Consider the following 25,509-nt stretch of genomic DNA (forward strand, 5'->3'; position numbering starts at 1 on the left):
CATGTAAGTTTAATTACATTTGTCTGACAACTAATGTCTTTACTCTTGTCCTTCTCCCCCAGTTTTCTACTTGCTGGCCATTTTTATGGCATCAGTGTTTCTCAAAATTCAGATATGGCTATTAGCAGTGCTTTTTTTCTAAAAAAAAAAAAAAAAAAAAGGGTGCCGGAACTCACACACGTCATACAACCCGCCTTGCCTACCCTACAAGGTTCCATCCAAAAAAGGTGCCGGAACTCCGTTCTGGGCGTTCTATAAGAAAAAAAAGCCCTGGCTATTAGCTCCAAAATGTTCATCCAAATCATCTCAGGACAACACAAACAGTTTATAAAAAGCACTTTTATTTAACACCACATATAAAAATTTACATTTAAAAATTATCTTTGTTCTGTCCAGGGAAGGCAACGGCTTCCGGTGATTTTCCCCTGAGCGAACAAATATCTTTGCATTCCCAGAGACAAAAATATGCAAAAATTCTCAGATCCCCATTCCAATAACCAAGACAACCCAGGAAACCATTCTTCCAGCACAGGGACATGGATTGCAGTCTAAATTCTAGACCAGTTCTGCATAATGAAGCCAAAATAGTCACGATTTGCAGTGAGGGTTCCCAGGCTCATGTTTCTGATCCATCACAATCCAGTTCAATGCACAATCCCGAACAATCCAGTTCCTTTGTGTAACTTCCACCATAATCTCCAGTGGCCGCTAACCAACCAAAAGTGACAAGTGCAAGATTAGTCTTGAAGTAATTCTAGAATCTCCTTCAGTACAATAGAAGATATTCTGCCAGACTGGCCTGACTCACCTCTTAGCTCACAAGATAAGACTCATGCACAATCCATTGAAGACATTTTGTATACATCCAAGGATCTTTGATATGAAGAAAGAGGATGGAGGGCAATTACCCAACTGCAGTTTCCAAATATTGTTAAAACTTCCAATGGCAGCAAAATTTAAAATTGTTATGGACAACAAAAGACTGGAAGGTGATCCAAGAACTCTCCTTTTGATCCAAGAGGAACAGTGAAGTCGTAGCCGAGAGTCCTTCAGTTCACTCCAGCACTTCTAGTACTGTCTTACGGAGAGCAATTGAGAACATCTCTTCCCAGGGCACACGTAGCCATTCTACCAATTCAGCCAGTAAGTCAGGACATTCTGTGCGCAAATGCCAAGTGCTTTCCACCTTTAAGACCTGCAAAAGGAAAAGTGGTGTTCAATTACACAGGAACAGCCTCCACACCGATTGCAGTTAACAGGTCTCAGTTGGGAGGAAAGATATATTTCTAGATACAAGTTCCACTCCTAACTCAAACGGAGCTAAATTTCCCCAAGACCAGAGGCATAATTTGTCTCGAGCACAGTAAAAGATATGTAGAATTAGAGATAAATTAACCATGCAACAAGGCTCACGTTATCTTGACAGCCCTTTTTAATGGTACCCACACCTATAATTTTTTTAATATCCTAGCACAGTGTTTCTCAACCTTGACAATTTTAAGGCATGTGGACTTCAACTCCCAGAATTCCACAGCCAGCATGGCTGGCTGTGGAATTCTGGGAGTTGAAGTCCACATGCCTTAAAATTGTCAAGGTTGAGAAACACTATACCTAGAAGAAAACCTCACACATCTTTTTTTTTTTTTTACCTCATCATAAAGTTGCAGTTTTACATCACAAGGAGAGAAACGGTAAAGTACTACACCGCTGAGGCTGCTGATTGGCTCATTTGCTTTCAGCAGGATGCAGTCCTTGGGCTGTTTCTCATCATCACTGCCTGAGCCTGAGGGAGGCCGGATTTGTTGCCACTGATGATCTTCTTCCACCAGGAACATATTACGACGAGTACTCAGCAAAGTCACCGGAAATGCAGAAGATCCTGGAAAACAGAGTTGCTTGGGCCACTTATAAAAGTCCAGTGTACAAGGTAGTGCTATATTCTTGTTACAGTTGAAAAAACAATGGAAGGAACACAGACACACAGATAGACACACACACACTGCAGTCTTCATACCTTGGATGAGGTATGTCAGTAAGTAGAAGAATGGTCTGGTTGAACCACTCGCAGCTTCTCTTGCAAGATCCTTATCAATTAATGGCCTACGGCACAGGCACAAATCATTATTAATACATCTAATATGTAGTCACCTTCACTTACCGTTCCTTGCCTTGATTTGCCTCTTGTATCGACTGAACCTCCCACTACATCTCCCAGGCATGCCACATCAATTCTAAGCTCACCTACTTACACATTATAAAAGCAACAAGCTTCTTACCATAATAGGTGCTGTGAGTTCATTTCTACCATAGTGATGTCTGGGACTTTTCTCCTGCTTTTTGTTGGCAATTCTTCTAGGACGTCTGCATGAAGACATTGAAAGAAGCCTTGTTAACCTAAGGCAGTGGTTCTCAACCTTTTTAATGCCACGACCCCCAACCAGTCGTAAGTCAAGGACTAAACCGGTCGTAAGTCGAGGACTACCCAACCGGTCGTAAGTTGAGGACTTTCCCTGCCCGGGAGCGCCACGCATGCGTGGTTCCGCCCCCTGCGCCGGCCGAGGCATAGCTGGCAAGCGGCAGAGATGGAGCAGGCCGACCACCAGCTGGCCCAGCTCAAGGGAGGTAAGGCACCCGCCGGAAAAGGGGGAAAAAATGGCGGACAGCCTTGCTTGGCGACCCCCGTGAAATGGTCGATCGACCCCAAATGGGGTCGCGACCCATAGGTTGAGAACCGCTGACCTAAGGTGAACCTTCCAGCAAAAAGGTTGCCTCTGAATTTTAACAGTCTGCAGATGTCTACTGATGCTAGCGCTTAGCAATAGAGGCTGGGACTGGATTCACGATCACTGAGAAAAGCATTCGTTAAATGAAACGCCCACATGACTGGTTTGCTCAACTACTGCAGTCCTGGCACTCCCGGCTGCAGCCGTTAAATGATCTCCTGAGTCATTAAGCAGTTGGAGGGAAAGAACTGGCTGCCAAGTTCAGCTCGCCTTCATGTGCAAAAGAGGAGTGCTTCAGCGGTTTGAAGGAACAGAGGCCGTTTCTCCGTTTCTCCACTCCACAAAAGGAGCTTGATTCTTCTCCTCCATGCACAGAAGGGAACTGCTCTGGCAGGCGGCAAGAATGGAACGGGGATCTTCAGGATCTGGGCTCTGTTTCTGCACCCTGGTGTAGTTCAACTTTCCTTTGGTAGGAAGCTCTCTCAGCCAGCCCCCCGAGATGAGAGGGAGTCCTTTCAGCAGACAGCACAGCTTGCAAGCTTCCCTGCTTGCTTCCCCATTGATTTCTGGGGAAGCTTGCGGATGACAATCACACGATCACACATGCTTGGCAATGGGTTGTAAGTGTAGTAAAGCACCCTTTCCGAGGCCATTGTGACTTTGAACGGTTGTTAAACAACCATTCATACAAGCTATCTTCAGACTGATATTTTTGTCTGATAGCAACCAGACAAAAAGCTTAGAGCGTGAACATAGCCCAATATCATTTCTTACGTGTCAAACATTGGAGAAATCTTTTGCAGCGGCTCTGGTTGCGAAGCAGCAGTGTATAGGAGACAGAGGGATTCCCAAACTCCACATGCAAGCTTTGATGACATAATCCCACCTCTAAGCAAGAGAGGTCAGACAGGAAGTGACAGTCTCCCTTCTTCAGCCAATCTGACGGTTGACCCCTGGCAGACGAACCAAATAACATGTCACCATACATACATGTCCATACATGTCCACTCTACCAGGAAAAAAAATAGAGGATACTTTTTTCGACAGATGGTACCAGTGAAAAAGACTCACTGCATTTTTATCAGTTTGGGAGGAGAACATATACTTCTGCAACAAACCATTATATAACTGAGCTTCTTGTTCTCCCTTCCAAGGTATGTTAAGTGGTGATCAAACTCATAATTTTCTTAGTATGCAGTTTCCTCCTCAGAAAGGCTCATCTGGCATACTTAACATTAAATCTTCAATGCCAATTTTTTTTTGTTTTTATTTTGACAGGCTTTTTGCTATATTTAAACCTTAAGATGTTGGGTTTACTGCATTGTAATTTTACCTTGTTTTGAAGACTGCTCTAGTTGTTCTTAAGAAAGGAATAGAAAGTAAAAGGGAGAGGAGAGAGAGCCCAGTGATATGGTAACTGTTTTCTATGAATAAAAATCCCAGTTCAGTTGCTAGCATCTCCTGCTGAAAGATCTCGGAAACCAAGAGATGGAAAAGTTCTCTTCCCCACAATTACAGTGTCTGATTCCTTATAACAGAGATACAGACAGATTGATTAGTTTTGAGACTCTTTAAGACTCTAGAAAGAGTACAGAGAAGAGCAACAAAGATGATTATGGGACTGGAGGCTAAAACATATAAGTAATGATTGCTGGAATTAGGTATGTCTAGTTTAATGAAGAGAAGGACGAGGGGGGACATGATAGCAGTGTTCCAATATCTCAGGGGCTGCCACAAAGAAGAGGGAGTCAAGCTATTCTCCAAAGCGCCTGAAGGCAGGACAAGAAGCAACGGATGGAAACTAACCAAGGAGAGAAGCAACCTACAACTAAGGAGAAACTTCCTGACAGTTAGAACAATTAACCAGTGGAACAACCTGCCTCTAGAAGTGGTGAATGCTCCAACACTGGAAGTTTTTAAAAAGAAACTGGACAGCCATTTGTCCGAAATGGTATAGGGTTACCTGCCTGAGCAGGGGGTTGGACTTGATGACCTCCAAGATCCCTTCCAATTTTTTTATTATTATTATTATTATTATTATTATTATTATTATTATTATTATTATTATTATTGTTGTTGTTGTTGTTGTTGTTATTATTATTATTATTAAGACTAGTAGCTATAGAACTGTCAACCACCTTCAAAACAAACTTCCAAGCAAACAGATATAGCCCTAAAACAGCATTATTCACCTTATCTCTCCAGTTATCTCCAACACATGAAGTCGGACATCTGAAGCCACCAAGAGGGCCAGGAACTCCCCGGGCCGTCCATTTTTCACAACCGCTACCTAGAAGGAGCATGCTAAAATAATTATACCACAGTAATTCCAGGTATACTCCCAATAGCAGCTTTACGGAGAATTGCTTTTCATACCTTGAGAAAACATTTGAACTCTTCTGCCTTCTCAAAGACTTCCATGTCTAAATAAAGTTTTAGCCTATGGTCCACAGAGAATAAGTCTCGCATGCCTAACATACTGTTGGTAGCTAAGAAAGGAAAATGTTAAGAATTAATAAATTGGATTCAACGGGCTGAGTGATCAATAGTATCGTTTAAGCTAACACAGGACCTTTATGCAACTCCAGAAGTGGAATTTTCCAAGCAGCCACACTGAATTGTGGTCACTTGGGAAATGGCAGCTGCTTTCAGACACATGACAAAACAACCAATTCTGCTTCTCTAACGCAGTACGCTCAGACCACATTAGGAAAACAAAACAGGTTGCTTCGTTGCGTGGTGCGGCCATCGTTTTCCACACACGAGGCAGATGAATTTGGTTTCAAATTCAAACACGCACTTCTCATTCACACTTTTTTTAAAAACGTAAACTCTTTTTTAAAAGTATGAAAACTCCAACAGACTGCAAAAATAAAAATAAAAAATAAAACTCCAACCTTCATTTTCGTTTGCAGCAATCTGAGAATGATGCAGGCAGTCAGTCAGACGATTGATGTTTAAACAAAACCACACACATGTCCATAGGTGGAAATAGGCCAGAAAATGTTGGTGTTTCAGAATTTTAAGGGGCTGCAGGCATACCTAATTTTCTTATTTTCTTTTTTGCTGTTTTATCCCTTCGTTTATCACTATCAATGTATATACAGTTATGATTAAAACTTTAGCAATGCTTTATAGCCTATGCTGAGCAAACCTATTGGGTGCATATAGGTACAGTAACAAGTTAAAATCATTAAAGGCTTTTAAAATAATAGGCATAGTGCCCTAACTGCCAGCAGATGGTGCTCTTGTTTTACTGCTAATGCAAAATAACCATGTATTCACACAGGAATAAAATGCTGAGATTGCTTGGAAGGAAGTAATTTAACATGTGGATTAAACTGGATCTGAGTAGTAGAGGATCTTGCTTATATCTCTATAATTTCCCATGGCCATTGCTCTCCCATGACTCCACAGACTTATACCACACCAAGGTCCATATTAGATGTTAGTAGCTACTCACGGGGACTTAGGTTCCACTGCTCCTCATGCTCTGAGCTCAGAGACAGCTGGGAAGGGGTGTGACCACGGGAAGGACCATAATGGTAGCTTCCCATCAAGCTTCCTCCGTTGGTATCTGTGTGGCTGAGGGAGGAATATCGACTCTTGGAGCTCAAATCCCTCCTGGAAGCTTCTGCTCCTTCAGAACTGCGAGAACTGGAATGGGCTGCGCTGCCCTGATCATTACTAAGTTCTTGAATCTGGGTGCTGGAGCTGGTTCCTGTTTCGGAATGATTGTCATCACCAATGTAAAATTTTCCAGACTCTCCCTCTTGCTGGCTTTCATTGAAGCAATCCTGCGAAAACACTGGACCACTCGAATGCCTCTCGCATGGTATGATTACCACATGATCACTAGAGCAACCAGGGCAGATAATGGTCTCACCGGAAGCAGCGATATCTGAAGAGACAGGAAAACCATTCTTTTGCATCACCAACTTAGTCCAATAAATCAAACGCCAGGTTCTTTCCCAAATCCTCATCTCCCCAACCAACCTCAAGAACCAGCTACCCAGCACATTCTGAACTCTGTTCTTTAATTTCAAGCGAATTATCTCAAGTGTTTTATAGAGTTTTCACTTTAGCTTTTTACATATAATCCTGAACAAAGAACATTTTTCTCAGTAATCAAATAGAATGTCGGAGTATTTTCCTTCTAAAAGGAATCCATTCAAATATTGCTGAAAACGAGTATATCAAATAATGCAATTTTACCTCAGAAGGGTTAATAAACATAAAACAAAACAAAAATCATATTCTTATATTTTGCTACATTTATTCCCTTTTTTCTCTAGAAGCTTAAGGTAATTTATTTTGAATTCCTTCCCCTTCCTTCCTTCCTTCCTTCCTTCCCCCCTTCAAAGTAAATTGACTTAGAATGACTGGCTCAGAGTCATCCAGTGGAATTAATGTACTGGGTATGGACTTAGGATCTGAGCTTGGTCACCCCAATCCTGATCCAACACCTCAGATGTTGAAATTCCACTAAGAGTTGACATATTCATAACATGATACAGAAACAATGCACTAAAAAGCTAAAATTTGGCCTAATATAAAATATGAAATAGCTCAAAAGTTCCAGATCTGTAGGGGATCTAAAAAATGTAGTAGCAAACAAATGTTAATGAGAAATCAGCCCAGCAACTAATTTCAGATCCAAATTAAGATTTGTACATATCTCTTATTATCTGTCAGACCTCCTGTCTCACAAGATAATTTATATTAAAAGATTAACTTTGATTGTAAATAAATGAAAAGATGGCATACTGCACAGCAAAGCACCAGTTAATTTTATTTTCAAGAATTAATCTGGAGTCAATTGGCCTCATATACTTGCTTAGAAAATAATTGTCTGTAGTAACAACTCTGTTGTTTGTTTACAGTATGTCTATTTTCCCAGACCTTTGTATACAGAAGACTAATTATTTCCTAATATCTCAGAAGATGACTGTTGAGAATACCATGGAAAACCAATAAAATAAACAAATGAATCACTGAACAAATCAACCCAGAGATTTCACTTGAAACACAAATGACCAAGCTTAAATTATCCCACCTCAGACATTTTATGAGAAGACCTAGCTCTCTGGAGAAGGCTCTAATGCTAGGAAAAGTGGAGGGAAAGAGAAGAAGAGGACAAGCAGCAGCAAAGTAGATAGACTCTACTGTTATGGTGGCAATGGGTGTACCACTGGAAGATCCAAAATACCATGTGACAGATCATCATGGAGAAAATCTATGTGGTTGCTAAGGGCTGACAATGACTTGGTGACACAATCAATTTCCCCAGAAAAGTGATAAAGATAAGCAGGGATATGGGTGATATAGTATTTTGTTTCATAGTTCACAACACATAGTCAAAATTCTAAGAGAGCTCTCTAGGCTTAAATGGTCGGTGACTGTTGCCATCAGTCACTGACCCCTCACTCCGTTATTCCAACAGAACAGAGAGGAATCATGTTGTAAGATAAAAGATATTAGCCTACACCACACCTTGCTCAGACAAGGCTATGCTCTCTTTTGTAGAGACCTGTCTTTGTAGCTGAAGCATCTGGAACCCAAGGAATTCTTGTTTGCATTTTAGACACTGGAGCTTTGGACCTTCTGCCAGATCACTGTTCTTCCTATTTTCCTCCAGGGTTGGTGCCAGCACTCTGAGTAAATCCTAGAAAGAGCAGTAAGAACTTGAATAAATGAGAGAAAATAAGTACCATGTTTCATATATGATAACATTTTATAAGAGTCCTGAAATAAAGAATGCATACTATTGGAATAGAGGGTAAAGGAAACAAGTATAATACTGCATTAATCGCAAAATAAATTCTGGACAAAAAAATACCTTGTTTACAGAATTGGTTCAATAAAGTATGAATGGCCATAATTGCCAATGATGGCTTAAAAAAGGATTAGAGGTATTCACAAAAAGAGACATTCATCAGTCATGACATCACAGGATGCACAAGGTAGGAAGATGGGGAATTAACTATTAAGAGAACACTTTTGTCTTCGTTTCCTGTTGTGGACCTCCCATTTGCCCACTCAGAAGAGTTACTGGACTGAAGCAATTACACTTCTCTGAAATTCATTAACATTCAAACTGCCCCTCCCCTCCAAACAAAGAGGACAACTTTCCATTCTAGAGTGGTTTTGTATTCACCTGCATACGCAACTCCGGATCATCATCCAACACTACATAGCAACGTTTCTGACGCTCCTTGCAGATATAGTTGAAATAGAGGGTAAGAACAGGAAACTCACGCTCCAGGTCCTAGTTCCAAAAAAGAAATAACTGTCCAGTCAGAAGAAAATACAGACCCCAGTTGTTGTTTTTTAAACTTCACTAAGTATCAGTATGGATATAAGCTACACAAAGTTCAGGGAGCAGTAAAAAGGATCAGTGTCACAGCTACTCACTTTTCCTATATGCCTGACTGCCAGGCAATATCTTGTGGCTGTTATAAATTAAAAGATTTATGAATTTATAATACATTTTGCTTCTGCCTGCTTTAATAATGGATAGCAACTTTACCTCTGCAAGATGAATTTTTTTTCTTCACAAAATGATTTTGGCCCAGCATGTTGTATGTATCTGGCCATAGTGGTTGGTAAACTGCGGCTTATGGTTTTTACTTTATATGAATCAAGTTTTGTTGGTTAGTTGGTTGTGGCTTCAAGTTATTTGAGAACCTAGACACTCTCTAGTATAGTCAGTGGTACCACAGTTTCCAAGTAGTACTTCCATATTGTCTTTCTGTGATTTAAACACAGTTCATTATGCCTCAAAGAATGTCCACTTTAAGAAACTCAGACAATGCAACCACCTTATACACAAAAGTATCATCCAAACAACTTACAAGAAATTATCATTGGAGACCTCACTTGGATCTTACTACGATGCTGCTTATGGATGATGTTAGTTTTGGGCAGATTAAGCTGTACTTGGGCAGATTGCTCCAGCAGAGTAGAAGAATTGTACCATATGCATTCTAATCATACTCATGATTAATATGCAGGCAACAAAGCAGATCTAATCTATTGCAAATCCAAACGCACTCATTTTATGGATGATAAACTGCCAGGGATCAAAGATGTGGCAAGAAGGTGGGCAGAGCCCAAACATAAAGGCTTTCTCTACAGATTCCAAATTTCTATAGCCACATATGCAGAAACTCCCAGATTTAGCTGTGAATTTTCTAGTTTTAGCTTTTAATTTCCTAGTTCTAATGCAATCAATGGAAGGGAGGGAACTAAGCCTTCAAAGCTTTCCTTCAAGGAGACAGCTTTCCTTCAAAAAGAAACATATTTGGATTCGGTCCTGTAGTACATAAGTTACAATGCAAAAGTGAGAAATAAAACAAGACAGCAAATACATACCATTAGCTGAGCACCGCTGACTGTTCTAGAGTGTCTAGGTTCTCAAATCACTTGTAGCCACAACTAATTAAACAACAAAACTTGATTCATACAAAGTAAAAGCCATGAGCCAGAGTTTACCAACCACCATGGACAGATACACACAACTTGCTGGGCCAAAATCAAACCAAACATAGTACAGCTTAGCTTAGGACAGTGGTGGCGAACCTATGGCACGGGTGCCAGAGGTGGCACTCAGAGCCCTCTCTGTGGGCACGCACGCCGTCACGCCAGTCCTAGGCCTTCAGCTGGGTTTTATAAAACCTTTTCGCTTTAGGCCTCCACCGCCGTGTACAAAAAAAAAAGGTTCAATCAATCAGTCAATTTCAACTTCTCGCGGGAAAAAAAAAGATCTTGCAAAGTTGGAATTGATTGAACTTTTTAGTCCCACCCAGTCTGCCATTACCACTGCAGCCACGCCCACCCAATGGGCCACGCCCACCCAATGGGCCACACCCACTGGGCACCCGACGATGCATAAGTGGGTTTTGGGCTGCACTTTGGGCACTTAGTCTCTAAAAGGTTCGCCATCACTGGCTTAGGACATAAACCAGATCTGCAGGTATCCCCAGAATTGAAAATGCATATACAGTTCCAGTTAACCATTGAGTAATGACAGACTGGTCTGCATGATAGTCTGCTTATTATAAATCGTGCATGGAAACAGCTGAAATCACCTTTCTTCTCCATTGCATTTCCGATATCTCTGCTTTCTGAAGACTTTGTAGTTCCAGCCTATGTAAAACCTTGGCTGCTCTCAGCTCCACTTCCATAACATGTTGGGCAGTGACTCGCAGGAAGATCCAATCAGGCTCTGGTTCGCCATCACCTTCTATCTGGCTTACTAGCACAGGCTGGCAAAGATCCACTGCTAAGATAGATATAATTATTAGCTTCCTCTGTTTCCTATTCAGTTTTAGCAGACAAGAATGCCTGAAACCCCAGATTTTTCAAGACTTACCACAGAAACCACAGGGTTCCAAAGACCATGGAAAATGAGACAGCTTTGAAATTTAACAATGATGAAGGATGTAAGCAGGGATACTTTTGTGGCAAAAATTCACAATATGATTTTGCTTCTGCTACAATGCCGGGTTTGGGGTATCAACAATCTAGCTGGAAATTGCATGTCTGAAGAAACTTAGACTCCCAAAAACTAATTTCTAACATAGTTTCAATATCCTCATTTAGTATGACCGAACAAGAGAACTCTTTATAAACAGCAAAGGAGAAATGCAGCTTCATTCATTCTGTAAGAAATATCTCAAAACACAAATAAGGTCAAAGGCACAATTTGAGATCTCCTTTTTCAAAAGTGGCATGTAGACACTATCAAAGCACAAAGTTTAACTAGCATTAAGTTTTGCATTTCTCAGTAAGTATGAATTGCTTGTGGGGGTGCGGTTGTCCTTCAAAATGCATCCACAGCGTGATTTGTTGAATGTAGATTTTTTGATAAGCTCTCCGGATTTGACATCCCATGTTCTCTGGCTGTGCAAATTATTTTTAGTTTGTTTGGCATCATTGGAGATGTTGCCAACACAGACGAAGGAAGCAATAAAACCTCACTTGAAGAACATTCTATTAATAACAGTGGCAGATTCCAGAAATCGAGAGGAACATATTTACACTCTGTAAAGGAGCAGAAGAACAGAAACCGTCACCTGGTCACAAACTAGCGCCATGATGGTCGTTCAATACTATTTATTTCGATGGGATTGAAACATACTAGACTTCACTAAAATGTGTTTTGTGTCAAATTTTCCTCTGGCGATCTCAATATTAAATTTTAGCTATCCTTATTTTACAAATTAGTTCCTGAATTTTTCATGAAATGACTACATAAGTTATTCTGGTAAATAGCTACAAATTCCCAGGCTTACAAGTGAACTATTTTTACTCTAAAGGGTCACAGAACTAATTTCTTCAGAAGGATGTGCATAATAAAAACAAGGACATTTTTCAAATGGAGGGCTGCCCCGTATCAGATTCCCTGATAGAATAAAAAACCAAGAATTGGAGAAAGTACCCACTGCATATGTTTTTACAATTCAGCATGGCTACAGACCAAGATGCTAAGAAGTCTGAAAGCCTCTGAAGTTTAATTTCAGTTGGGGCTGCTTGCCTGCTTAACTTCAATGCTGAATTTTAATTGCCGTGCTTAAGTTTATCTTCTCTTCTCTTCCTTTCCCTGTTCAGTATCTCTTAATCTACCCCATTCAGTTTTGCTCCCACTCCCTCTTTCCTTCCCAGTGCAGCAATTTCTTCCCTTCATCCATCACCAGCAACAGAATATGTGTTACCTGTATGGTTTTGTGCGATGTGTATGTAAGAGAGAATGGTTGATATACAGAGATAGGAATCAAATAATGTTATTTATAGGCAACTGATTCAGCAGCTATTTACTTAATCAATATCTATTTGTTGCCTTTGTGCTGCTCTTTTCCCTTGTATACACATCAATATAGGCTTTTAACATTTTTTAGAAGTAACAGTATTATTTCCATTTTGGTTCATGGTTTCCACTTCAAAACTTTTCCTTTCATTTTAAAATAAGAATTATTTTAATTCTTTAATTTAATTATTTAAACAGCCATTTGTCCGAAATGGTATAGGGTTTCCTGCCTGAGCAGGGGGTTGGACTAGATGACCTCCAAGGTCCCTTCCAACTTTATCATCATCATTATTATTATTATTTAGAAGCAGGCAGTTCTTTTGATATCTAAAATCAAATTTTAATTTCTTTTCCAATAGGACCCAAATATATTAAGCTGCCATGTGCTAGAAACATCAGTAGATTCCTAGTTAGAATCAAGAAGTTTCCAAGACTTCCATGTTATCAAGTAATAATATTTACAATGAGGAAGTTGAACCAACACATTTAGTTTCATGCCCATTCCAAATTATTATTGGTTAAGAAAAAAAACCTATTTATATGCTTCGAAATCAGGAAATCTGATGCTAGGTATTTGTTCTTTCTATGAAAATTAGTCATTAACTAAGGCTTGGAAAAATATTTAAGAGGAGTAATATATGCATTGCTTTCAAAATATTTCTCAGTCTAGAAGTCATATTTGGTTTCACTGCATTTACCTGTCCCTATAAACTCGGGGTTTTATAATTAATTTTTTAAAAAACTGAATGGGAATATATTGTTAAAATGATTGCTGTGCTCGTTTCATCCTGAATTTTTAGCAAACTCTGAAACTTTAGAACCCAGATAATTTTTATCTGCATTAGAGAAACTTTTTACAAAGGCTAAAATAACAATTTAGATCCAAAAATGAAGGCATTGGCTAAAGGTAGATAATATAGAAACAAACTGGAATACAAAACTAAAATATCATACAAATCAATGGCTTGTGTGTTAAGAAATGTTAGAATGTTTCTTATTGTTTAAAAACTCATTTAGTTCAGTGAAAATTTTTTTCTGACATATTGAACTTCTCAGCAGTTGGTTAAAAAAAGATGGCTGTCTTCTATTTAGAAGGAAAGTATAATTAGTTTTGTGGAACATTATTATTACTTATTAAATTTATTGGCCACCCATTTTATCTCAGGGTAACTCTGAGTGTCTTACAATATTACTAAATTTGCTTTGGCATATTCATTAGATATAATCCATAAGGATTAATAATCATCCTTATTAATTAAAGATTTATATTATGGGGAACCAGGTAAATTTGGTTTAATTAAATCAGCTCTCAGCTTTTGAGATGGCTTTGTAGTAGCAGAGAGGCAAGATCAGAAATATGATTTCCATAGAGTCTAGATCAGTGGTTCTCAACCTTTTTAATGCCGCGACCCCAACCGGTCGTAAGCCGAGGACTAAACCGGTCGTAAGTTGAGGACTAAACCGGTCATAAGTCGAGGACTAAACCGGTCGTAAGTCGAGGACTACCCAACCGGTCGTAAGTCGAGGACTTTCCCTGCCCGGGAGCGCCGCGCATGTGGTTCCGCCCCCTGCGCCGGCCGAGGCGTAGCTGGCAAGCGGCAGAGACGGAGCAGGCCGACCACCAGCTGGCCCAGCCCAAGGGAGGTAAGGCACCCACCGGAAAAGGGGAAAAAATGGCGGACAAAAAAAATGGCAGACAGCCTTGCTTGGCGACCCCCATGAAATGGTCGATCGACCCCAAATGGGGTCCCGACCCACAGGTTGAGAACCACTGGTCTAGATTCTATCCACTGTTTTGTTTCTAAGTTACATAATCTTTGGGATAATAATTGAAATGAAATTGAATGGTTTTGTTTGCAACTGTCATTATGTGTAACATATTTATCTGTATTGGTTTAAAAATTAAATGTTTTTTAAAACATTTTTCACATACTCATGAGTATGATACAAACACATACTCATATGCATATATATATTCATACTAATGTAAGTTACTAATATAAGTATGTTGCATGCAGATACATGGGGGGGTGAGAAAATCCCTATGTGGAAATGTAAACATCTGAAGAGTCTCACTTACCCACAGAAATGGATAGAGGCCCAGGAGCAGCAATATTTACCTTCCAGTATTTCTTCCTGATCTTTATCTTCTTTAGCTATTGATCCATCCTTTTCTGCTGTTGCTTTGGGACTTTCCATTCCAATTTCAGAATCAAGCAGTTCCGGGTCTTTTCCTTCTACAGCATCAGGAAGATTCTGCTCCTGCATGGTGCTCTTGTTCTGCTCAGATGCCCCACCTGAGCTTTCTAGAGAGTTTGCTGTGGGACTGCTAGAGTGGACAGTAGACTTTGTGGGCCCATCTGCTTCCAGGTATCGTCTATACTGGAGCCAATTTGCCCCAAAACGATCCCGAACGTTGTCCATGCGCTCTATCTCTGCCTGATGTTGCTGAACTATATCTGTGAGAAGATAAACCCAACCACTCCAAAATTTGAAAACAGTTTTGGTGCACATTCTGTCTTACATAAGAGGTCCATAGTGATTTCAATCTCACCTTCCGAGAGAGGTTGAGTTCTGTAGTCATGTTCTGTGTCACTGGGCTCAGAAATACTGGCCCTGCGAACTTTAATTCTCCCCTGTAACAAAACCAAGTTATAAGTAGAACAACTGGAACTGACCCTCTCATGCTCTTTACTTAACTATTAAGTTATTCTAATCTCACCGTATTTATGTCACACCTCTGAAAAGAACGAAAGCTTTTTAAAAAGCATTTGGCATTCCAGTCTACTGTAGGGCTTTCAGCTCAAACAGTCACACTTTTAATGATTGGCTTGGCAACATTTCCACAACTTCTAACTTCTTTAAATAATTAAGGATATTTTCATAATGTTGCATTAGTTACCACATTAATGTTAGGGCTTATTCAAACAGAGTTGCTCCACCCTTACAACCACGAAACACACAGTAGAAAAGCTCCCGGTGGAGGACAAAGACCTCTTCTATCTTCCTCACCACTACCAATCCTGCCAATTCCAAACTTTGAAAATGTAAAATGGCAGAACCACCTTCGTTCTCTTCCGGGATGATGGCATGGCAGATGTGCTGTCTTTAGGGGACTGGCTATCACTTTGGTCTGCAGCATAGGAACTTTCCAGAGCATTCCGGTTTATCATGATTCTCTCTGAGCCTGAAGGGCAGAGTGGTTGAGCAATGGCATGGTTCAGGTTTGAGTGATGCTGGGGGAAAAAAGAAGCACAACAAGCTATAAATGGGTAAGAAGATCTTATCCGAGGCTTTGCCTCCTTTTCTTATTACTGATATTACTTTAGGACAAAATGCCACCTTAGCAATTCAGAGGAACTACTTTATATTACCACTAAAGTGAGAATCATCTGGCAAAAGATTTTGCTTGAACAGACAAAAGTATTATTGGTTTCTGCATATTCTGCCATACTGTAACGAAAACTAAGAATGAAATTACTTCAGATGAAAGGAGGTTTTGAATCCGAATTTTCATTGTAAATAATACAAATCTGAAAAATAAACATTTATGTCTGTGTTCCTACCTGTAAACTGGAGGCAGACAAGGGTTCTTCATCAAGGAGGAACTGATATTACAAAAAAAATATGTATCAGTAAAACATTTACACACACATTTCTTTGTCAGAAACTTGTATTCTACTTTCCACTTAAAGCATGGTTAAAAAATAGAAAATAAAACAGCAAATAAAAATATTTTCCAACACCAATATGTGTAATCACAGATTACAGATTACAATATGTGTAATCACAGAAAAATAAAACATAGGAAGAGAAGTAACACCTTACATTTCTTCTCCTCTACGTAGTGCCATATAAATCCTATTTTGTCAGGAAGCCCAACTCCTGAATATGCAAAGCAGAATTTGTGCTAACTGTGTTGAGAAGTTACAGTTAACTTCTGAGTTACAGTTCTCAGTTAAAGAATATACATTTGATAACCACTCATTCAGCGACCAAAGTTATGACAGTACCGAATGAGGAGGTCCTTGTAATTGTGGCCTTTGGAACCCCGCAGTCATAGAAGTGTGACTCAGGCACTTAGCAGTCAGCTTGCAATTATGGTGCTGCAGCATCCCACAGACCTGTGATCACCCTTAGGGACCTTCACTGCCTGCTTCTGATAAGCAAAGTCAGTAGGGAAGGCAGCAAGAGGTTGCAAATGGCGATCACGTGACTGCGGGATACTGCAACCGTATGGGATTTACCAAACAAAAGCAACTGGGACTGACAGAACTGCTATTGTAAGTTGGCACAATCATGATGTTGTGCTTTATGGCTATGCTGCTTAACGACGGAGGTCCTACTTTCAATTATCATTCGTAAGGGAGGACTACCTGTAGTAATACAATGATGCAAAATGGTGCAGGTACGGCAATGTTCAGCCTTTTCTTTCTAATGGAAGATTTGGGGTGCGTTACCACAATGTGGTACCACAATCACATTGACTTTTGATAGCATGATCCTGCGGGGCTCTGGGAGCAAACAGGCTTCCAATTCCTGCTGCAGTTTATCACAAAAACATCTAACAGCTAACAAAGAAATTGTTAACAGAGGAAAATGTAATATCCATTTAAAAGAATTGTAATATATTTTACTTATGAACTATTTTTAAACAAAGAAATTGTCATTTGAACAGTGTCTGATAATATTTCATAATAAACTGCTTTTGAAATAGACATACATTTTGCTGTCTTGTTTTAATTTGCACAAGTTTGTTTTTCCCCATTATCCTGGTCCTTTTATTTTTTGGGGGGATGCCTTCAAGTCAGTGTTGACTCTTGGCGATTGTCTAGATAAGTCCCTGTAATTTTCTTGGCAAGATTCCCAAAGTGCTTTGTCCTGCCCTCCTTCCTAAGAGAGAGTGCTGAGAGAGATTGGTCATCCAGTTGTTTTCATGCCCTAAAGCGGGACTAGAATTTCCAGTGTCCCGGTTTCTCACCTGATCCCTTAACCACTACACCAAACTGGCTCTCATCCTGGTCATAACCTCACTTAATACTTACGTATTTTGCTGTCCTCTGCTGACTATTCATTTTAGTTCAATCTTTTAATTATTCCTAAAAAGGTGATAACATTTCTGAATAAACATGTCATGCGTCTAGCTGATACAATTTCATCTTATGCACTTATTAGCTGCTTTACTCAGCCCTACAGCTATGCTGCTTTACTGTAGTAGAAATATATAAACCAACTGCTATCTAAACACAGAACTATTAGCAACTGTTTTAAACAGATGAAGCTACTGTTTTTTCATACTGTAATTATGGAAACTGACAACACAGGCTGGATACTCACATTGCAGGAAATAGCCCTAGGAGACAAATGCACTAGAGAAGCAAGACGGTGATTTGGATGAAACCATAAAGGATTTCCTTCCAGATGCAACTGAGAGAAGAAAAAAAGAACACTTATATTCCCTGCCACAAACTTGCCCCTCTCATGCCATTTTCCTGGGATTTAAACAATGGTGTGTTGCTGTGACCTTTTATAAAATTGCTGGCTCTCTTTCCCCGTATTTCTCAAGGTAGCATGCATAAATCTCCTCCCTACCCACATACGGGTTAGGCTAAGAGATGACCACATGCCGCATTTCATGGCAAAATTGAAAAATTCTGGGCCCAAATTTCTCACTACTACATACAGTACCTTTGCTTGCTCACCCAAGAGCGAATTCATCCAATACTGAAATATTACCACCAATTAGTGCTCTGCAATTATTACCGACTAGCCATACTCTCCAGATTCTGTACAGTTTTAAACAGCACTTACTCTGAGCCACTGTTACCCCTAATATTCCAGAATAACAGTAAATACTCACTCTTCTCAAGTTATGCAACCAAGCCAATGGCGCTAAGGCAGAGTGTTCCAGCAACAAGTTATAGGCAATGTCTAGGTGCTGAAGATTTGACAGTTGTTCCACACCTGAAGCAATCAGAATAAGTACCATCAGACAAGAAGCCAACTTTTTTTCAAAGTTTGCTTCATGTCTCCAATCTAGCCCAATATTTTATGAAAGCTTTTAGCCCTTTCACTATATCCTTACCGCTAATGTTGGCTAGGTGGTTATACCGGAGAATTAGGGTCATCAGTTTAACCCGACTATGTAGCCCGAGTTCAGGCACCTTAGGCAGGAAATTATATGCCACATTTAAATATTCCAGCTCCATCAGCACCTACAGATAGAAGATGATAAATCTCAGCATTACTCGGTCATATTCTTCTCCATTCTCCTTTTCACACTGAAAGTAAATTCTCCTTGAATCAAGCTCAGTTCTTGGCAACCTCGTAACCACGTCATTCTCACAACAATAATAATTTTCCATTGCCTTCTTCTGGCATTTTTTTTCTACTTTCTACTTTCCAGTTTAGCCCACTGGTATTTCCTTCTAAGCACAGCCCTGCTGATATTTTCTATCCAAATATAAACCCCGGCCCAACCTTGCATAACATTGTGAAATCAGTCAAAGGCAGCTACATGCTGCCCCCTACCTGGGGCCTCATAAAAACACATCAAAAGTGTTTCCCATCAGCTAGTCATATCTGATCAAAAGTGTTCGTGAAAGCATAAAAGATTAAAGTCCTTGGCAGAGCACTTTTTATCTTAAAATATTTAGATACTCTGCCAATGCTGCATATGACCTAACTCTGTTCTTAGCCAACTAGCGCATGACAGCCACATGAGGCTTTTGGAAATGGGAAGGGCAGTAACTACACAGCAAGAAGATGCCAGTAGCCAAGGAGGACTGGCAGTTCTCCCATCTGAAAAGCAATTGGACTGCCCCGTTAATCCCCTCGGTCTTTACAGAATTCCAGTGCTAGAGTAACCTGCTAAGTCTCTTGTAGGGAATGTTCTTAAAATTTACCCAGTGGCCTTTGTTAAGGACAGTTATCGGATAGTACACAGAACACAATGCTAAAGAAGCCTGCCTTAGCAAAGTTCACTATCTTACCCCATTTTGTTTCTTCAATATACGAAAAAGAACATTAGATAAAGACGTACAGGTAGACCCCAACTTACAACCACAACTGGGACTGGAACTTCCACTGCTAAGCAAGGCACTCATTAAAGTGAATCGTGACTGATTTTATAACTATTTCTGCAGTGGTCATTAAGCAAATCCCTGCAGTTGTTAATGAATCATGTAGTCCTTAAGCAAATAGAGGTTCCCCCATTGACTTTCTTCGTCAGAAGCCAGCTGAGAAGGTTGCAAATGGCAATCACATGACCCTGGGATGCTATAACTGTCATAAATAGATGCCAGTTGCTAAGGACCCAAATTCTGATCATGTGACTGGAGGCATGCTGCAACAGTCATAAGTGCAAGGACCAGCTGAAAGTCACTTTTTTCAGCACTACTGTAACTTCAAACAGCCGCTAAACAAATAGTCATATGTCAAGGACTATCTATAGAATGGTGTGCCATTAGTGCACAGATAATAAGAAACTGTTTTCATTCTCAAGAAATCCAGGAATGACAATCCCACTTCGTCTTGAATCTAATCAAAATAAATTCAAACCAGGAATCCAGAAACAGTCTTGATCCAAACTTTCCTACAACAGATAAGCTACTAACTATGCCAGTCTACTTATTCTTTCAGGGGCACCTGACTTGCTAATCACTGCTGGAACACTCTGTTGGTCAAGATGCAGCTGTGGCCTTATTTAACAAGGCTTATGGAATATTCCTGTCTCCAAATACTAACAGCAACATATCTAATTCTGTCAACTGGATTCCATCACCACTGACAAATTCATTCCTCTTCTCCCAGCATCCCTATAGTTCTATATTCAACTGTGATTTAAAGTCTTTATATAATATTACCTTGGAATGGTAGCTTTGACTTTTTTAAAATTTTCCCTAAAGTATTTATTTATTGTACTTTATTGTTTCCCCATTTTCTTGCTATAATTAAAAATATTACTTATTACTTGAGCTTAAAATATTGGGAAGTGACAGTGTAATTACCCACCCACACTAGAAAGGTGTAAAAAAGTTACTACAAAATTCATAAACAGCTACCTGGTTATTAGCATTTCAGGAGTCAAGATAATAATTTTAATCTATATCAGTAATGGCGAACCTTTTAGAGACTGAGTGCCCAAACTGCAACCCAAAACCACTTATGCATCGTCGGGTGCCGGGTGGGTGTGGCCCATTGGCTGGGTGTGGCCCATTGGCTGGGCATGGCTGCGGTGGTAACGGCAGACTGGGTGGGACTAAAAAGTTCAATCAATCAATTCCAACTTTGCAAGTTTTTTTTTTCCCACAAGAAGCTGAAATTGACTGATTGATTGAATCTTTTTTTTTTTTTTGCACACGGCAGTGGAGGCCTAAAGCGAAAAGGTTTTATAAAACCCAGCTGAAGGCCTAGGACTGGGGCGACGGCGTGCGTGCCCACAGAGAGGGCTCTGAGTGCCGCCTCTGGCACCTGTGCCATAGGTTCGCCACCACTGATCTATATAGTTCTAAACATGACCTAGTACAAAAAATTCCCAAGGCATACAATTATCCACTCATAAGTCACAAAAGGTATAATAATATTAAGGAATGGCACAGCAAGAAAGCCAATTGTTCCCTGAAATGTGTCTTGTTTCTTGTATTACATTAAATTTGAACATACTAAAGTCCCTATTCTTATGGGTAACATAAATATTTAACCACTAGATGATGTATCATTATGGAAAAATTAAAAGACTATCATGGCACAAAGATTTCAAGATGTTATTTACTTGTTCAATATATTTTAAATGTTATAAACTTGAAATTAAAACTACTAAAATGCCTTTTAATTTAAGCAAATGAAAAATAATTAGATTACTAGGATGGCATACCTATAATTAAGTAAAAAATTTAAAAAAATTTAAAATAGCCTCCCACCAAAAAAAAAATAACTTTAAAAGACAGAAGACAAGAAAGAAGCAAATTGAAAAGGAAATTATTGTGACAGTATATTTTCAGTATGCCAGAATAACTCTACCTTTGGTATATATTTTACCTATTCAGAACTGTTACAGGAAGGAATATATTACTCCTTATATATTATTGAACTTAATAAGTTGTAAAGATATAAGAAACTTCAAGAACTTCAAAGAGCAGAAACACAGAAAATGGAGCATTGCGGAAATAAAATGTCACTGAACATTTCAAGGAAATTTGATGCTTCTTTTGATAGACACAGCTTTTTCTGCCTAAATGGTGAAAAACATCATTCTTAACAGACTGTTGTCATCAGAGTTGTTAATTCAGAAAGATAGCACTGAGCTCACTGCCAAATACTTACAGTCAGGTAGTGCTGACAGTCCTGGATGAGATTATGACTAAGATCCAAAGCCTTCAATACATTTAATAATTGCTTAATAGAGAAAAGAAAGAATAAGAGTTTAAAGATTACAAACAGATCAAATCCAAAGAACAAGTAGTCCAACAGTCAAGTGGCAAGTTATAGTACAATCATTCAAAAATCTTTCCTATTCCATTGTCTGTGATTGCCAATAGATAAAAAATTATTAGCGAGACTGACATCAGATTGTGGGCTTATTTCTAACCATCACCCTATTACAGTATTCCATTTTTTAAAAAAAAACCTTGTGATTTCACCACTTGCTACACCTTACTTGCAAAACAGTTGGTCTAGAACAGTGTTTCTCAACCTTGACAATTTTAAGGCATGTGGACTTCAACTCCCAGAATTCCACAGCCAGCAATGCTGGCTGTGGAGTTCTGGGAGTTGAAGTCCACATGCCTTAAAATTATCAAGGATGAGAAACACTGGTCTAGAAACAAGGAGAGTGTGAGTTCTAGTCCTAATTTAACCATGAAAAACTGGCTGGGTGACTTTGGGCCAGTCGCTCTTTCTCAGCCCAGCTCACTCACCAGGTTGTTGTGTGGAAAACAGGAGAAGGAAGGAATATTATATGATTGCTGCCTTCAGCTGCACATGAAAAAAAAGGACAGGATTAAAAAAACAAAAAACCTCATACCAGTGAATCATCCAAGGTTGCAATAGAATTGTAGCTGAAGTTGGCTGTGTGTAATTCCAGCCATGGAAGTGCAGAACTAAGATCTCCACCACATGCAGATAGGATCTCCTGTAAATAAAGAAGATGGATAACTTGGTGATAAAATTAGGGTAGCCTAATTTTTTTGCCTCTCAGCAACCTGCTTTTAAGTTTTTGCTTCAAAGTAAAAAAGACATTTCACACTAGGAAGCACTTTAAATATCCATTTCCTTGGGGGGGGGAAATGTTGCGATGCTTGAATGTTCTAGGTCAGGAATAGGCAACCTCGGCTCTTTTATGACTCATGGACTTCAACTCCCAGAATTCCTAAGTCAGCATAGCTGACTCAGGAATTCTGGGAGTTGAAGTCCATGAGTCATAAAAGAGCCGAGGTTGCCTATCCCTGTTCTAGGTATAATTATAGACTCCTTACTGTCCATTGGCTTAGAGTTAGACATTCACAAAGAGGGCAGATTGTGAGTAAAAGGATTCCTGATTAAAACAGGGATAGGAAACTATTAATATCTTCTTATATTATTAATATAAAACCCATTTTCTAGTCCCAATAATTATACTGCTGAATTTTGATGGCAAACTGCCAAGAAATCACACTGCAATTTGCCATGAGATTTTTAACAGAAGGAAGGCACTTTAATTCTTTTAACATATCAGAATTCATATGCTCCATAGCAGTATCTTCATGTTATACAATGTATAACATTGTATCTTCAAGTTATATAGCTCTCAACAATTGCCACAATTTTGTTTTTACAAAATGTGCTCATGAATCACAGTCTTGTAAAACAGCAACCTATCCTCCACAGAATATGTAACGGCACATTATTAAACTATACATAATATTCATTACAATTACCTTTCCCAAAAGGTATTTAAAAACAAGAATAGGACCCGATAAAGTACAGGAACATACAATTTGTGAGGAAGTTCACTGAGAAAGAAGGAAATGAGAAAGACTTAAGTCAATTTTTGCCTTACTAAAAACTTCTTGTGGGCAAAAGGCTGCCAGGAAGAAGAAGAATATTAAGGCAAAAAAAAAAAATCTTCCTCTCCTTTCTTCTATGTGAACGTCTGCTTAAAATCATAGTGTTCCATAAAACTCATCAGGAAAATATTAATGCAGGTGCCTTATGACATTATGTGCAAAATGCATATATTTTGACAGCCATTCTTTTCCTGATGGTAGAAAAAAGTCCAATATGGAATATCACCACTCACTTCCAGAGAATTCACACATCTGGAACAGGTCAATGCCTCTAACTGGGAATAAACAAACCTCAGTCCCTGAAGATAGTGCAGAGGAACACATTTCAGCTAAAGGAAACAAGAAGAGAAGAGTGAATATAAAAGAATATCTATTACAGGTTCAATAATCCTATCCCATACGTATACATATGCATAGGGATAAGTATTCTAGACCAGGGGTCCCCAACCCCCGGTCCGTGGACCAGTACTGAGCCACAGCATGCCAGCAACCAGTCCGCACAAACAAAGCCCCATCCACAGGATGCAGGCAGTACACAAAACCACGCACCCTCCAGTCCATGGAAAAACTTCTCTCCATGGAACCAGTCCCTGGTGCCCAAAAGGTTGGGGACCTCTGTTCTAGACAACAGTAAATAACTCTTTCTCTCCAGATGTTGCTGAACATTTGCCAATATCCCTCATCCATGCCCCTGATAGTTATCAAAAGCAAGTTGTATAGTTTCAGCTTTGTCCACCTCTGGCATAGTAGGATCCTGTTTATTTCATATGTATTTTTCCATCTTGCAAAAATAGAGCTACAGTATGATTATACAATTTTGTGAGCTCTTTTGTGCCTTATCTTCCATACTATTGTGTAATTGTTATATCAAATTTAGAAAGACTCTTTTTAGATCATGCAGCAAACTAAAATTAGCTTCAATATTTTGAAAAAAACATTCAAATATTCTGGAAAAAAAAGTCTTAGGTATGAAATATCCCACTATCCAGCTATCTATATATGTTTGGGAGAAGTACTCCATAGTGCTCCCAGAGATACGGTAATACTAAACCAAAACTTACTCTATACTTGAAAGGACTCTGTAGTAGTACTTGAAACTCACCTCTAAACGTCGCAATGATTTAAAGGGAGAAATCTTCACAGGTGCTGGTAGAGAACAATCAGGAACAAATATCAGCTGAAAGCAAGATAAAGAGTGACACCAACTATTAGCAAATCTATCCAATATTGCAAGCTCATGTTATCCTCAAGTATGCAGTTCTGCCTCCCACAAAGTTTCATGTGTTCATCCTTACATCAGCAATTCTGAAAAACCCAGCACATGAAATAATGAATAATTACTAGAAATAACCATGTGCTCTATGTAGGCATAATGTTACACCCCTGAGTACGTAGTTGCTAGAGTTCCAGTGTTCTAATCTTACATGCTAACCAATAAATACAAAGAGTCCTAAAGCATACACTTTCATTGGGGATTGCTCTGCATCTCGGAGAAGCAACAGTAGCTGATGTGGCAATCTGGGAAAATGGGTTCATTTTCCTCATTTTATTTTCTAATTTTCCACACTAAACCAAATTCCGGAAGACAAAGCTCAAAGTAAAAAAAGGATGGAAATGGGATAGCTGTAGATTTTATTTATGATTTATTAATTATTTCTAGAGTTCCAACAAGGAAAACAATGCATTTAAAGTGGTCTTTTATGTAATATTAAACTACTTTATTGTGCCATTCCTCAGTGTTTTTGTCACGAACTCTGACCTCACAATTCATCAGAATAATTTTCACAATTGCTCTTGCATAGGCCAAAACATATACCTAAATTCTACATTCTGTTATGTGAAAGCCAAGCAAAGTCTAACATCTACTACAGATAGCAGGCATATGATACAACCTAGAAGGCCCCCAAACCCAATCTACAGGCAAAACAATTGC

General features: G+C 39.3%; 1 protein-coding gene across 1 annotated transcript in view; it reads right to left on the minus strand.

Annotated features, from left to right (window-relative positions):
* Positions 1-328: 328 nt before the first annotated feature.
* The window catches only part of STK11IP (serine/threonine kinase 11 interacting protein), a 32,548-nt gene continuing 7,367 nt past the window's right edge, over positions 329-25,509 (minus strand). Inside the window, exons 4-25 of the mRNA XM_029284003.1 lie at positions 24,679-24,753; positions 23,810-23,905; positions 22,556-22,663; positions 21,856-21,927; positions 18,617-18,746; positions 18,392-18,495; positions 17,869-17,958; positions 16,098-16,139; positions 15,597-15,767; positions 15,086-15,167; positions 14,652-14,990; positions 10,814-11,004; positions 8,881-8,991; positions 8,217-8,388; positions 6,187-6,624; positions 5,100-5,212; positions 4,916-5,013; positions 3,498-3,676; positions 2,277-2,361; positions 2,015-2,100; positions 1,650-1,879; positions 329-1,195 (exon numbers count right to left, since the gene is read on the minus strand). Of these exons, the coding sequence (XP_029139836.1) occupies positions 1,055-1,195; positions 1,650-1,879; positions 2,015-2,100; positions 2,277-2,361; positions 3,498-3,676; positions 4,916-5,013; positions 5,100-5,212; positions 6,187-6,624; positions 8,217-8,388; positions 8,881-8,991; positions 10,814-11,004; positions 14,652-14,990; positions 15,086-15,167; positions 15,597-15,767; positions 16,098-16,139; positions 17,869-17,958; positions 18,392-18,495; positions 18,617-18,746; positions 21,856-21,927; positions 22,556-22,663; positions 23,810-23,905; positions 24,679-24,753 (3,153 nt within the window). The 3' untranslated portion in view covers positions 329-1,054. The remainder of the gene's footprint in view (positions 1,196-1,649; positions 1,880-2,014; positions 2,101-2,276; positions 2,362-3,497; positions 3,677-4,915; positions 5,014-5,099; positions 5,213-6,186; positions 6,625-8,216; positions 8,389-8,880; positions 8,992-10,813; positions 11,005-14,651; positions 14,991-15,085; positions 15,168-15,596; positions 15,768-16,097; positions 16,140-17,868; positions 17,959-18,391; positions 18,496-18,616; positions 18,747-21,855; positions 21,928-22,555; positions 22,664-23,809; positions 23,906-24,678; positions 24,754-25,509) is intronic.

The sequence above is a fragment of the Protobothrops mucrosquamatus genome, unplaced genomic scaffold (genome assembly GCF_001527695.2).
Source record: "Protobothrops mucrosquamatus isolate PMUCROS unplaced genomic scaffold, P.Mucros_1.0 scaffold324, whole genome shotgun sequence".
NCBI lineage: Eukaryota > Metazoa > Chordata > Lepidosauria > Squamata > Viperidae > Protobothrops > Protobothrops mucrosquamatus.